The sequence below is a fragment of the Ranitomeya imitator genome, chromosome 3 (genome assembly GCF_032444005.1).
Source record: "Ranitomeya imitator isolate aRanImi1 chromosome 3, aRanImi1.pri, whole genome shotgun sequence".
NCBI lineage: Eukaryota > Metazoa > Chordata > Amphibia > Anura > Dendrobatidae > Ranitomeya > Ranitomeya imitator.
Genome location: NC_091284.1, coordinates 443,348,189 through 443,364,240, shown reverse-complemented (window position 1 = coordinate 443,364,240; position 16,052 = coordinate 443,348,189). Strand labels below are relative to the sequence as shown.

Here is a 16,052-nt window from a genome sequence, read left to right as displayed (position 1 = left end):
TGGTAATAATATTCCACATCCTGGCCCCGTGTGTCTCATTCCTGGCTCCAGCCATATGTTCTCGCATCCTGCCCTCATGAGTATCCATTCTACCCCATATAATCTCCACATCCTGCCCCATATGTCTCCATCGTATCCATCCTGCCCCATGATCCAATCCTGCCCCATGTCTTTCATTCTGCCTCGTGTCTCCAATCATGCCCCGTGTCAACATTCTGCCCATGCCTCCAGTCCTGCCCCCAGTGTGTCCAGCAATCTGCCCCAGTATGTCCAGCATATTGCCCCAGTGTCCAGCAATCTGCCCCAGTGTCTCCAGCATATTGCCCCCAGTGTGTCCAGCATTGCCCCCAGACAGTGTGTCCAGGAATCTGCCCCAGTGTGTCCAGCATTGCCCCCAGTGTGTCCAGCAATCTGCCCCAGTGTGTCCAGCATATTACCCCCAGTGTGTCCAGCAATCTGCCCCAGTATGTCCAGCATAGAGCCCCAGTGTGTCCAGCATATTGCCTCCAGACAGTGTGTCCAGCAATCTGCCCCAGTGCGTCCAGCATTGCCCCCAGACAGTGTGTCCAGAATACCAGAATATTACCAACCGTGTGTCCAGCAATCTGCCCCAGTATGTCCAGCATTTCCCCCAGTGTCTCCAGCCATCTGCCCCAGTGTCCTCCAGCCATCTGCCCCAGTGTCCTCCAGCCATCTGCCCCAGTGTCCTCCAGCCATCCGCCCCAGTGTCCTCCAGCCATCTGCCCCAGTGTCCTCCAGCATTGCCCCAGTGTCCTCCAGCATTGCCTTCAGTGTGTCCACCATTATAAAAAAAAAAAAAAAAAAAGCAGTCTCCTCACCTGTCCGCGCTCCAGGCGGCGAGCTCCCTGCAGCAGCGCACACTCGCCGGCGACTGACAATGACGTCAGACGCCGGCGACGTGTGCGCCTGCGGCCAACATCAGCCGCCAGCCTCCAATTGGCTGGCGGCTGTTGTTAACTATTGACGTGCGGGAGCGCGCCCGCACGTCAATAGGAAACCGCCGCAGCCCGATGCGGACCCCCTCTCTCTGCCCACCGGGTACGGCGGGGGGGCACATAAATGCCGGCGGTGGCTGCCGGCATTCACAGATGATTATCAGAGGGTCAATCTGTGCGGTAGCCCAGGGCCCCCCCAGACCACTGGGCCCTGGGCTACCGCCCATATTGACCCTCTGATAATCCGCCCTTGATTGCAGCCATTTGATAAATTCAAAAAAGTTCATTTTTCCACATTAATGTACACTCTGCACCCCATCTTGATTTGCAAAAATTACTACATTTCTGTTTTTTTTTTCAATTTATTAAAAAAGAAAAACTGAAATATTACATGGATATTCTATTGAGTAGAAGCACCCTTTTGAGCTAGTGCAGCCATGAGTCTTCTTGGAAACGATGCAAAAGTTTTTCACACCTGGATTTGGGGATCCTCTGCCATTCTTCCTTGCAGATCCTCTCCAGTTCCATCAGGTTGGATGGTGAACATTGGTGGACAGCCATTTTCAGGTCTCTCCAGAGATGTTCAATTGGGTTTAGGTCAGGGCTCTGGCTGGGCCAGTCAAGAATGGTCACGGAGTTGTTCTGAAGCCACTCCTTTGTTATTTTAGCTGTGTACTTAGGGTCATTGTCTTGTTGGAAGGTGAACCTTTGGCCAATTCTGAGGTCCATCCAGGTTTTCATCCAGGATATCTCTGTACTTGGCCACATGTTTCATGTTTCCTTCAATGACAACCAGTCGTCCTGTCCCTGCAGCTGAAAAGCACCCTCATAGCATGATGCTGCCACTAGCATGTTTCACTGTTGGGATTGTATTGGGCAGGTGATGAGCATTGCAAGGCATATGAATACTTTCCGTACCCACTGTAGGTAACAGCAAACCAGGGAGAATAATAGTTAATTTGAAATTTCATAATAAAAAAAAACACAACTAAGGCTAGTTTACATTTGCGTTTAAAAATGCAGCGTTTTAAACGCAAACGCAGGTGGTGAAAAAAACGCATGTAAACGCGTGCAAACGCTGTGTTTTTTAGACGCATGCGTTTTTGCATGCGTTTTTGCATGTGGTAAAAAAGCGCGGCGTTTTGACGCGTTTACATGCGGTTTTTCCTGCATTTGCGTTTTTCAGTCGAGGGGTTCAAGAGAGGCCTGGATGTCTTCCTGGAGCAGAACAATATTGTATCATACAATTATTAGGTTCTGTAGAAGGACGTAGATCTGGGGATTTATTATGATGGAATATAGGCTGAACTGGATGGACAAATGTCTTTTTTCGGCCTTACTTACTAACTAACTAACTAACTAACTAACTATGAAACGCATGATGAGAAGTGTCTGACAGCTGCCAATCATCAAAATCAACTAGAAAACCCACTATAAACAGAAATAGCTAGGGTTAGGGTTAGGATCCCTAGGGTTAGGATCCCTAGGGTTAGGGTTAGGATCCCTAGGGTTAGGATCCCTAGGGTTAGGGTTAGGATCCCTAGGGTTAGGGTTTGGATCCCTTTATCACCTTTATGGGTTAGGGATGACTTATCAGTGTGTATTCTTGTTTTTTTCAATTGAAACGCATGAGTTTAAAAACGCAAGCAAACGCATGTGCTTAAAAACGCCTCTAGAAATTACTACATGTTGCATTTCCGCAACAAAACGCAAGCATAGAAACATGCGGCAAAATGCATGGAATAAAAACCGCATGCGTTTTTAATGTTAAGTATAGGGGAAAAAACGAATGCATTTTTTTGCGCTAAAGCGCAGCGGCAAAAAACGCAAGTGTGAAACCAGCCTTACAAACAGCGCCAGAAATATTTAACACATTTGGAAACATTTGCAGCTGTGCAACAGTTAAGTTACATAGGTCACACTGCGACACCATTATGATATGGCGCTGTGTAGCCCTAGCAAAAAATATTTTTTTATGTGCTTTTCAAGATGCAAGTTTGTAATAAACTTAACTGCAGCATTCCTAGCTGTTACTTCAATTTCTACTGCTTGTTTTTGTTGATAAATGGTTAATGAATTGTATTGCAGAAATAGCTGCAATAACTGCTTGAAGTAGAAGCCAGCCAGACAATTTTATATTGCCATTCCTTCATATGGGCTTCCTTTTGAGATCATTAGTCCCCAGTACCAGGCCAAGCAGGCAGGCACCTGTGTGCAGACAAATTGCAGTCAGCAGGTAGCAATTGCAGATGCTGACTTTTTATTATTATATATGTTGGATGGAAGCAGTTGAAAACTACCTGGACTGTGCCCAAGCAAAACACAAGGGGGAAAACGTTTAAAGCCTGATGAGAAAATGTATTCTGACAGGGGCAAAACAGCCACTGCGGAGTTCAGTTTTCCCTTAATGGATTTTCATGCTGCTGCTTCTCTTAGCACGAGAAGAATAATGATAAACTAAAATCTCAGATCACAGCTACGGTATTTTCCGACCACTTTCTATAGTTAAAAAAAAAATGGAAAAATGTTTTGGGATTTTAAAATGGGAAAGGAAAGTGACATAAATAGCGGTGTTGTAACCATAGACACTACAAATAATCCCTTTGTGCTGCAGAGACCTGAGATTATTTACTGGCATGGTTATAGTGTGTCATCAAAGAGTGTAAACCTCTATTTGATTTATACTTGTATTAAAAATCGATTTTAGGAAGAGGGGGTAAATACAGAGAGCGGTACAATCCATGTCCGTGTTCTCCTTTCCATGTTGCCCCATCTGCCTGTGTATGTCCTTCCTTTACTATCAGCACAGAGGTCGGGCCATTTTGTCATCCTTCTGTCCTACCTTTATTCACATGGATTCTGTATAGTCTGGTCTTCAGTAATCCGTATAGTCTGGTCTTCAGTAGATACATTTTTGTCATGCACATGCCCTTAAGGTGATACAAAAGAGTTGTAATGCCTGCTCTTGTAGAAGAAAAATTGAAGATATATTGTTTTTGGCTGTTTATAGTGATAAAGCTCTCAGGCCCATTCTTTTTAGAAATCTAGCAATGATCTTATTCATTTCCTCTCCTATGGCTACCACAGGGAAAATGTAGTGTTATATGCCTTCCACTCACATTAATAGCCAACCATATAATACGTGACCAGGCCTGCAAGAGTAACAGTGTAATGGGGCACCCTTTCAACGATGCATACATGCCCTAATAAGGCATTTAAAAATGAGTATTCTTGAGAACTTAAGTAAAAAGTTAGCTAATTTTAATTTATGTATGTACAGTATTGTGCAGAAAGGTTTAGGTAACTGTGTCGAAATTGCTGCAAAATACAAAAAAAGCGATAAAATAGAAATATTAGTTGTATCAATTAACAAAATGCAAAGTTAAAGAACAAAAGCAAAGTTTAAATCTAATTATTTGGTATGATCTTTCTTTGTCTTTAACCCCTTCCCGACATGCGCCGTACTAGTAGTAGTAGTGTTTTTCATGAGATGCGCTCCCGCAGACAGCAGTACTAGTACGGAGCGGCCTCACGCTTTGCCGCGACGATCGGGTGCGGGAGCCAGCTGTATGTGACAAATGACACCACACATCAACGCCCACGATCGGTGCTAGAATCGATTATGGGCATTTAACCCCTCTGATGCCGCTGTTAGTAGTGACAGCAACATAGAGGGGCATCGCACAGGGAGGGGGCTCCCTGCGCGCTTCCTTCAGGACAATGTGATGTGATATCGTTGTCCTGATGGTCTCCATGGAGACCCTCGGCACCAAGATGGCCACGGAGTCCTTTCGGATCTTGCAGGGAAGGTAGCTTGTGAGCGGCTGCTGAGGGCAGGCTCTGGTATGTCTCCTTCCCTGCTTGTCAGATCCTGGTCTGATACTCTGCAGTGCAGAGTGTCAGATCAGCGATCTGAAGTAATATAGTAATGTCCCATTCTGAGAAAATGTAGAAAACTTAAAAATAAAAAATTTACAAAGTGTAAAAATATTTAAAAAAAAATACCCAATGAAATAAATAAATATTTTTCCTATAAATACATTTATGTAAATTAAAAAAAAAACTATAAAAATACACATATTTGGTATTATCACGTCCGTAACGACCCGCTCTATAAATCTGTCCCACTAGTTAACCCCTTCAGTGAACACTGTAATAAAAGAGGCAAGAAACAATGCTTTATTATCATACCGCCAAACAAAAAGTGCAGTAAAAAAAGATGTAAATAAAAATGGTACCGCTGAAAATGTCATTTTGTCTCGCAAAAATCAAGCCGCCACACAGATCCGTCAGCAGAAAAAGTTATATCTCTCAGAATAACGCAATGCCAAAATAATTTTTTTTAAATAAAATAATTTTTGTGTAGAAGCGCCAAAACATAAAAATGAGGTAACTCTGTAATCGTACTGACCCGAAGAATAAAACAGTCTTACAAATTTTACCACATGCGGAACAGTATAAAAAGAAATAAAAAATAAAAAAAACATTTCCTTAACTGCTGGTTTTTGTTCATTCTGTCTCCCAAAAATCAGAATAGAAAGCGATCAAAAATTGTCATATGCCTGAAAATGGTACCAATAAAAACATAAGCTCGTCACGCAAAAATCAAGCACTCACATGACTCTGTCCAATTCTACACATGCTGTTAATTTTTTCATTTTACCTCCCAAAGATTGCAGTAAAGCCCAGGGACATTTATCTTGTGCTCTTTGAAGAGTGTTTACACCAGGGTTTCCAAGTAAATCTCTGAAATACGTGATTCAGACAGAACCACTGGCGGAAAATTCCCTATAATGAGGCAGTGTGGACGCCATAGGACCTGTTATCCGGCGGTGTCCGTCTTTTTAGGATTGCATAATATTGACATTGGCCACAGTTTTGTGCTAATCTGAAAAGGACACCACTGAACAGAGGCCAGATGAAGTCCTGAGTAAATCTGCCTCATAGTGAATGGATTCCTCAGGGGTTTCATCTGTCATGTCACTCGGAGATTTAGATGGAAAGCTCAAAGTAAGTGCTCAGCGTAGAGCGCCAGATAAATGTGATCCCAAACTTTATGCAAAATGTTCCCATTGAAATCTTCAACTCAATCCACAAAAAAAAGCAAGCCCCACTCAGATCTGTCATCTGTTAATGGAAATATAGGGGTCTTCCACCTTACTGGTAGTACAAAGGATCTGGAAAAGCTAAAAAGCTAAATGACTCCTTGCTCCCTAAAAGAAATTCAGCAAATTCTCCGCTCCCAAATCCAAATTAACCCCCCCCCCACCCCCCGCTTCTGAGCCCAAGTGTGTCTAAACCACATATAGCACCCACATTTTGGCATTTCTATAGTAATGAGAGCCCGCCTAATTTACAGGTGCGTGTCGACAGAAGCATGAGCTGGGCATAATCTACTGGTGAGAGCAGCATACTGATCACTACTGCGTACTGGTCACTACAACGACAGTTTGCAATTTTCACTCTGCAACCTCCACTGCTGCTTGTTTCTGGAAAACACCCATTGAGTCAAAATCGTCACTACACCTGTAGATAAATTCCCAAAGGGTTATAATTTCCAAAATGTGGTCACTTGAGGGGGATTCTGCTTTTCTAGCACTTAAAGGCTCTTTATATGGAATCCGCAAACTATTCTAGGAAAATCTGCACTCCAGGAGGCAAATAGTGCTCTCACTCCGTATGGCTAAGTAGTACAGTACAGCCACATATGAGGTATTTCTGTATTCAGTAGGAATTGTGGGACAAATTCTGCTGCCATTTTACCCATTTCCCAGTGTGAAAATGGTGGTAAAAATTTTAATTATTTTTTTCTTCACTTCCCAATGGTATAAAAGTCTGTGACACACCTGTGTATGGTATAACATAATATTTAGGTCCATAGGGAACTCTGGTATTTAATTGAAAAATGTACCACACTTCTTTGTTTTTTAATTTATGTAAATACATTATGTTACACTATTAAATGCAGCACTTTCTTTTGCTAATGTACACTGAAATTTGTATAATTTTTCCCATTTCAACTGTTCTGTATCACTTACAGTTGGTACGGAAAGTATTCAGACCCCTTTAAATTTTTCACTGTTTCATTGCAGCCCTTTGGTAAATTCAAAAAAGTTCATTTTTTCACATTAATGTACACTCAGGATCCCACCTTGACTGAAAAAAATAACTGAAATATAGAAATGTTTGCAAATTTAATTAAAAAAAAAACATGTAATATCACATGGTCATAAGTATTCAGACCCTTTGCTCAGACACTCATATTTAAGTCACATGCTGTCCATTTCCTTGTGATCCTCCTTGAGGTGGTTCTACTCCTTCATTGGAGGCCAGCTGTGTTTAATTAAACTGATAGGACTTGATTTTGAAAGGCACACACCTGTCTATATAAGACCTCACAGCTCACAGTGCAAGTAATAATAATCTTTATTTTTATATAGCGATAATATTCCACAGCACTTTACAGTTCTGCACACATTATAATAATAATAATAATCTTTATTTTTATATAGCGCTAACATATTCCGCAGCGCTTTACAGTTTTGCACACATTATCATCACTGTCCCCGATGGGGCTCACAATCTAGAATCCCTATCAGTATGTCTTTGGAATGTGGGAGGAAACCGGAGTGCCCGGAGGAAACCCACGCAAACACGGAGAGAACATACAAACTCTTTGCAGATGTTGTCCTGGATGGGATTAGAACCCAGGACCCCAGCGCTGCAAGGCTGCTGTGCTAACCACTGCGCCACCGTGCCGCCCACACTGCGCCACCGTGCCGCCCACCATTATCAGACCAAATGAGAATTATGTGGTCAAAGGTACTGGTCAAGGAGCCCAGAGACAAAATTGTGGCAAGGCACAGATCTGGCCAAGGTTACAACAGAATTTCTGCAGTACTCAAGGTTTCTAAGAGCACTGTGGCCACCATAATCCTTAAATGGAAGAAGTTTGTGACCACCAGAAGTCTTCCTAGACCTGGCTGTCCATCCAAACTGAGCAAATGTGGGAGAAGAGCCTTGGTGAGAGAGGTAAAGAAGAACCCCAAGATCACTGTGGCTAAGCTCCAGAGATGCAGTAGGGAGATGGGAGAAAGTTCCACAAAGTCAACTATCATTGCAGCCCTCTACCAGTCGGGCCTTTGTGGCAGAGTGGTCCGACGGAAGCCTCTCCTCAGTGCAAGACATATGAAAGCCTGCATAGAGTTTGCTAAAAAAAAAAACACAAGAAGGACTCCCAGACTATGTGAAATAAGATTCTTTGGTCTGATGAGACGAAGATAGACCTTTTTGGTGATCATTCTAAGCGGTGTGTGGAGAAAACCAAGCACTGCTCATCACCTGCCCAATACAATCCCAACAGTGAAATATAGTGGTGGCAGCATCTTTCTATGGGGTGTTTTTCAGCTGCAGGAACAAGACGACTCGTTGAATGAACCATGAATGCAGCCAAGTACAGAGATATCCTGGATGAAAACCTCTACCAGAGTGCTCTGGACCTCAAACTTGGCCGAAGGTTCACCTTCCAACAAGAAAATGACCCTAAGCACACGGCTAAAATAACAAAGGAGTGGCTTAAGAACAACTCTGAGACCATTCTTGACTGGCCCAGACAGAGCCCTGACCTAAACCCCATCTCTGGAGAGACCTGTAAATGGCTGTCCACCCACGTTCACCATCCAACCTGACGGAACTGGAGAGGATCTGCAAGGAAGAATGGCAGAAGATCCCCATATCCAGGTGTGAAAAACTTGTTGCATTATTCCCAAGAAGACTCATGGCTCAAAAGGGTGCTTCTACTCCATATTGAAAGGGTCTGAATACTTATGACCATGTGATATTTCAGTTTTTCTTTTTTCATAAATTTGCAAAAATTACCACATTTCTGTTTTTTTTCAATCAAGATGGGGTGCAGTGTGTACATTAACCCCTTTCTGAACTCGGACGGGATAGTACGTCCGAGGTCAGAACCCCCGCTTTGATGCGGGCTCCGTCGGTGAGCCCGCATCAAAGCCGGGACATGTCAGCTGTTTTGAACAGCTGACATGTGCCCGCAATAGCGGTGGGTGAAATCGCGATTCACCCGCCGCTATTCACTAGTTAAATGCCGCTGTCAAACGCTGACAGCGGCACTTAACCGGCGCTTCCGGCCGGGCGGCCGGAAATGAGCGCATCGCTGACCCCCGTCACATGATTGGGGGTCAGCGATGCTTCTGTATAGTAACCATAGAGGTCCTTGAGACCTCTATGGTTACTGATCCCCGGTAGCTGTGAGCACCACCCTGTGGTCGGCACTCATAGCACACCTGCATTTCTGATGATCGCTGCTATGTAGCAGATGCGATCGAGTTGTGCCAGCTTCAAGCCTCCTATGGAGGCTATTGAAGCATGGCAAAAGTAAAAAAAAATGTGAAAAAAATTAAAAAAAATATAAAAGTTTAAATCACCCCCCTTTTGCCCCATTCAAAATAAATCAATTAAAAAAAAAAATCAAACCTACACATATTTGGTATCGCCGCATTCAGAATCGCCCGATCTATCAATAAAAAAAGCATTAACCTAATCGCTAAACAGCGTAGCGAGAAAAAAATACAAAACGCCAGAATTTTGTTTTTTTGGTCGCTGCGACATTGCATTAAAATGCAATAACGGGCGATCAAAAGAACATATCTGCACCAAAATGGTATCATTAAAAACGCCAGCTCAGCACGCAAAAAATAAGCCTTCAACCAACCCCAGATCATGAAATATGGAGACGCTACGGGTATCGGAAAATGGTGCAAATTTTTTTTTTTTTTTTAGTAAAGTTTGGATTTTTTTTCACCACTTAGATAAAAAATAATCTAGACATGTTTGAACTCGTAATGAACTGGAGAATCATAATGGTGGGTCAGTTTTAGCATTTAGCATAGTGAACCTAGCAAAAAAGCCAAACAAAAAACAAGTGTGGGATTGCACTTTTTTTGCAATTTCACCGCACTTGGAATTTTTTTCCCGTTTTCTAGTACACGACATGCTAAAACCAATGATGTCGTTCAAAAGTACAACTTGTTTTGCAAAAAATAAGCCCTCACATGGCCAAATTGACGGAAAAATAAAAAAATTATGGCTCTGGGAAGGAGGGGAGCGAAAAAACACACGGAAAAGCGGAAAATCCCATGGTCATGAAGGGGTTAATTAGAAAAAAAATGAACTTTTTTGAATTTACCCAATGGCTGCAATGAAACAAACAGTGAAAAATGTAAAGGGTTCTAAATACTTTCCGTACCCACTGAATGTGTTTGCAGTTTTTTGTAATTGTTTACTTCATTTTATTTCATTTTTTTTTGTTCTATGTTCAGCAGTTATATGCATAGCTATTTCTATGGTAATGGTCTTTGTGATCTTTTTGCATAGCTAGCTATTATTACTGTTGCTGAACTAAAATGTCATTGCAGTGCTCTTTTCAATTTAAACACCCAAAAACATTGTCCCTTCTCTCTTTATTGCAATCCTATTTTTTTTTTTTATTTAATCTTTCTATTATTTAGCTTTGTTAAGGTTTAGTGAAGGGCAAGGACAACATCTGCAAGGAGTTTGTATGTTCTCCCCGTGTTTGCGTGGGTTTCCTCCGGGTTCTCCCGTTTCCTCCCACACTCCAAAGACCTACTGATAGGGAATTTAGATTGTGAGCCCTAACGGGCAAACTGTAAAGCGCTGCGGAATATGCTAGCGCTATATAAAAATTAAGATTATTATTAAAAATTATTATTTGTTAATTTTCATGTCATACATGTCATACCAGTGTGTTCACCAAAGCGTTAAACTATTTCAGTTGCACTGGTAATGCACTCACTGTTCACCATAATTAAGGTTTCTTTATGCATCAGACACTCGTAGGTGATGCATGCTGATGTTTGTACATTTTTTATGAATTCGGCATGATTTTAAACGTGCTTTATTAAAGTTTGGAATTTTATTCTTTTCTGAGCTGGAGCCTATTCTATATTGTTAGTCACCTGGAATGGCTACCAATTAACAGGTATATTTCATCAAGAGTACATTTGCAAAATCCTTGCTCTTGAGAAAGTGTTTGCGACCTGCAGGTGGACAGTGTTGAGACACAACTGCTCTAAGCTAGAATATAGCAGGGACCATTCAATTAGAGACACACGTCCATCATTACTTTTAGACATGAAGGTCCGTAGTAGAACCTTGAAGTTCTCTTCAAGTGCAGCCATGAAATCCATCATAAACACAAAAACACAAATTTTCAGAACTTTAGATAACAGCCCTCAACAATGATGACCTAACATCGAATAGCTTCACAAAGAAATGTATCCAATGCTCTAGAGTAATCCCATAGTTAATTATTTATTAATCAAAATAAATTTAAAAAAATGTTTTGGCCACAACACAGCCTTTGTCAAGCCAAAATGTAAGGAAAGCATCATCATTTTGGTTTGGAAACGTTAAGGTGTAACAATGCATCTCTAGATAAAATCCTTCATTGATTAGTCCCTCTTAGTATAGCGTTGCCCATGTTACTTCACCGCCACGTTTCCTAAAGTTTGTATTGTATAGGGATTTCTGATCTTGTATTTTGTGTTGTACAGATGCAGTGGCAGAATGTGGAGCATGTTGGTGACCAAAGTCCCTACGTTACTTCAATAATCCTACATGTGAAGCAGAACGTCCCCATTATTCGAGATAACTTGGCGTCTACCCGAAAATACTTCACTCAGTTCTGCATCAAATTTGCCAAGTGAGTTACTAAAGGTTTGATTGACTCGATGAATGCGGCCATTATTTCTTACTTGATAGATTACAACATGTAAGTTATTTTCTTTCTAGCAGAATTGCTAGAAACAAGTTCTCTGTGGTTTTTAGGGTTTTATTACCATAGCGGGAAGGCTGTAGTTAAGTCTGAGGCTGGCCCTTCAGAACACAACATCAATGGATAAAATAAGTGGATCAAGAATTGTGCCAAGAATACCAATTTGGTATTTTAAATATATGTAAATGCTTTCTTTGCTAGGAGCTTTTGTCCAAATGAAGGGTTTTAGTTTTTCTCCATTTGTTTTTGTTTGTTGATACAATTTGATTTTCCTGGCAGCTTGCTTTAGAATAATATTAAAAGGTATTATGTTGCTGGGTCCTTGCCGTCCTGCCCAAGAATGGCTTAACCACTGCTTACTTGGGCTGTCATGCTCTCCCCATGGGTTTTGCAATAGCCTACATCTTATTAACACTGAGAAAATACAGGTTATCATAAACCGCAGCCAATGGATTTCTGATGACATCTGCAGGTGCCTTACTTTGCCAATTTACGGGAGGAATTTCTATATGTACAGTTCCCTCATATAATCTTCAAAGTGTCTCTCTGGGTGGGTTCTGAGTATGCGGAATGCCTAAAAGCACGAGCTGTTACACTAATGCATTATGCTATTACATACTAAGCTGTAAACACAGCGGGATATTAAAGATGTAAAAATTAATGTGGAACTGCAAATATTGCTTTACTAGCTAATCTTTTTTTACTACTAAGACCATAAAATAACCTGAGCGCAATTTGGAGCCTATTTAGATATTAAAAAAAAATGGTAAAAAATTGCATTCAATATTTGACATTCATTGTAAGTTAACCCAACATCTGCACCTATGTGTCCAAACTGCAGAAGTATTCAGGAGCACCATGATCCCAGTGGTATGCCCCTCCTGCGTTCTAACAGGGACCCTCTGCCGACATTCATCAGCATAAGCCCAAACCGTCACAGCCTTTACCAATCAGCCAGGATTTTTTTTTGTCTCCAATGTTCTTTTTTACAAGTATATGGTTGTATTGCACTTGCAAATACGGTATTTTATTTCGAAGTAACTCTAAAAGGGATTGTCCAATACTAGACAACCCCTTATAAATGAGGCCAGAGAGGTGTAATTTGTCTACAGTGGCTTGTGTAGAAGCCTTCTGTTGGTAGTGTATGTTTATTATATTTATTTGTTTTGCTTGCATATATGTTTCTATCATTTTCCCCATCACTTTACAGACACTATCATCACTGTCCCCATTGGGGCTCATAATCCAAATTTCCTATCAGTATGTCTTTGGAGTACCTGGAGGAAAACTACACAACACATGGAGAGCATTCAGACTATTTGCAGATGCTGTCCATTGTGGGATTTCGGAATTCAGAGTGTGGACAGAGCCTTAAAGGGGTGGTCTGAATCCAAAGTTGAGTTTCATCCTAAATGTCTATCTAATTTAATAATCTAATCACTTTTCTAATTTGCTTCAATTGAAAATCCCTTGCTGTTCCATCTGTACTTTATCTTCCTTGTTTTTTTTATCTTCTGTTCCAATGACTTTTTAAGTATCCCCAGTGTATGCTGGGATATTCAAATGAGATGTCATCAGGAGGGGGCGTCACTGTGGCCAGCATCATCTGTGACGTCTTTTTCGGGGCTGGCTTAGTCCCTGCTCTACAGAGCATGCGTCGGCTGTTGAATTCCAATGCATTCTCAGTATGCGCTCCCTGCTCATAGTGCTATAATCCTTTAGATGCGCAGGGACTGCGCTCACTCGCCGCAAGTCAGCAAGAGAGCGCACTGTCAGTGTGCATTGAAAAAGCGAGTACTCAACAAGCAGGGAGACAACCCCAGAAACAGACCTGCACTGAAACGGGACATCATTAGAGATGTCCGTTTTGAGGACTAGACTGGTCTTTGCTCTCCCTGCTTTGCACATTCTCTCCTTATCAATGCGCACTGACAGTGCGCACTCTTGCTGGCTCGTCACTTCTTTTTAGACAAAGCAAGGAAGCGCACTGTCACTGCACATACTGAGCAAGTGTTTTAATAATGGGTGCATGCTCTGTACAGCAGGGACTAGTCCGGCCCCTGAAACTGACTTCACTGATGACCTCGTATTTCAGCAGCTGCGACAGTGATCATAATCCCAATCCCCTGGTGGCCTCCTGTTTCAGTATGCTAACATACACTGCTGATTCTGAAACGACACGTTATTAGAACAGAAATGTAAAAAAAAAAAAACGGAAGATGCAGAGGGAACGGTAGGGAATTTTTTTTTAAGTATATTAGAAAAGTTATTTAGTTTATTAAAGTAGATAGACATTTAAGGTAAAATTCAATTTTGTTTTATTCTTTCTAACCTCAAGTGATTCTATGTCTAAATGCTCGTTCTTAAGTGTTCGTATTGATATTTGCTAGTCAAGCTTATCCCCTTCTGCTATTTTTCCCCTAATAAATGAACAGGCTGATTGCTGAGTAATCTCCCGCTGTTCTTGGCTAGGCTTATAGGTTACCCTTCAGGACTTATTTAGACACCTGGCTTGTGCAGCCTTTCCAGCAGTATGGGCAAGCTCCACATTTCCTTTAGTTATTTATGCTTTGTCCCACGACCAAGTTCCTAGAATTAAGCCATTCTCTTTGGATCTTTTATATTGTTTATTTTGTCTTATAACAATCATTCTTTTGTGTATACAGAGGACCAAGATAATACAGTGTTCACAAATTTTCATTAAAACAAGGCTATTCTCTGTGTAGACTGTTGGTTTATATTCACTTTTATTTCCTTTCTTACACTGGAATCGCAGTTTGCATTTAATATGGAGTTAGTTGCACTTAATTCATATACACTCAGATTTATTTGGTATACAAAAAATAGGCTAGGACTGCATACCTGATTTGTAATGAATTGGCATGCACTTTTATTAAATAAAATATAAGATATTAACAAAATAAATGTAAGTGTGTTCACTTCATCTAGTTTTCCTCTAGTTTTTTTGCCTTAAAAAACAACAAATGAAAACTTTGCTATATGAGGCTCTGTTCACATAACTGAAGTTAAAATGTTCCACAGTTTAATATAAAGGGGTTATCAAGGGTGAATAGTGTTTTGGAATGGAGCCTCTTACACGCTTAAGGCTACGTTCACATTAGCGTTGTGCGGCGCAGCGTCGGCGACGCATGCATCATGCGCCCCTATATTTAACATGGGGGGGCGCATGGACATGCGTTGTCTTGCGTTTTGTGACGCATGCGTCATTTTGGCGCAACTGTCAGGGCGCAGAGGACGCTGCATGATGCAGTTTTTTCTGCGCCAAAAATCATGCAAAAAATGAACGCATGCGTCACAAAACGCTGCGTTGTGCATGCGTTTTACATGCGTTGTGCGTTGCGTCACCGACTCTGCGCCGCACAACGCAAATGTGAACGTAGCCTAATAGAGCTTTAAACCAGGAAAAACACAAGTTCCTTCAGATTGCTACTATGCACACCTTCTCAGCGCCTATTTCTTCATGGAATGGCTATAAGTGATGAACCACATGGCTTTTGTGGGGCTCTGAACAAAGACTTTTTATTACATTGTAAGACTTTTTTTTAGATATACCCTATGAGGATTCTAATGGTCTGCTATTTACGGTAAATGTATCTTAAGCTTTCTTTAGAATTCATGTTTCTCAAGGTATAATGTGAGGCACAATTTCTTGCTATCTTCTTAGGCATAGACTGTAATTGGTTTTCTTTCTAATGAGCTCTCTTTTATCTTATGCTTCTGAATGGCAGGCCCTTGGAAGTTTCTGTATAAAATGCAGTCATTAGGAATATTAAATAATAATCTTTATTTATATAGCGCCAACATATTCCACAGCGCTTTACAGCTTAACAGTTTCAAACACAAAAGTCATAAGTAACAACGTTAGCGATACAATAATTAACCCCTTTACCCCCAAGGGTGGTTTGCACGTTAATGACCGGGCCAATTTTTACCATTCTGACCACTGTCCCTTTATCAGGTTATAACTCTGGAACGCTTCAACGGATCCTGATGATTCTGACATTGTTTTCTCGTGACATATTGTACTTTATGATAGTGGTAACATTTATGTGATCTTACCTGTGTTTATTTGTGAAATAAATGGAAATTTGGCGAAAATTTAGAAAATTTCGCAATTTTCCAACTTTGAATTTTTATGCCCTTAAATCACAGAGATATATCACACAAAATACTTAATAAGTAACATTTCCCACATGTCTTCTTTACATCAGCACAATTTTGGGACCCAAATTTTTTTTTGTTAGGGAGTTATAAGGGTT

General features: G+C 41.1%; 1 protein-coding gene across 1 annotated transcript in view; it reads left to right on the top strand.

The window, feature by feature from the left end:
- Nucleotides 1-16,052, top strand: part of VPS53 (VPS53 subunit of GARP complex) — a 408,370-nt gene that overhangs the window by 311,862 nt on the left and 80,456 nt on the right. Inside the window, exon 18 of the mRNA XM_069757361.1 lies at nt 11,552-11,700. Within this exon, the coding sequence (XP_069613462.1) occupies nt 11,552-11,700 (149 nt within the window). The remainder of the gene's footprint in view (nt 1-11,551; nt 11,701-16,052) is intronic.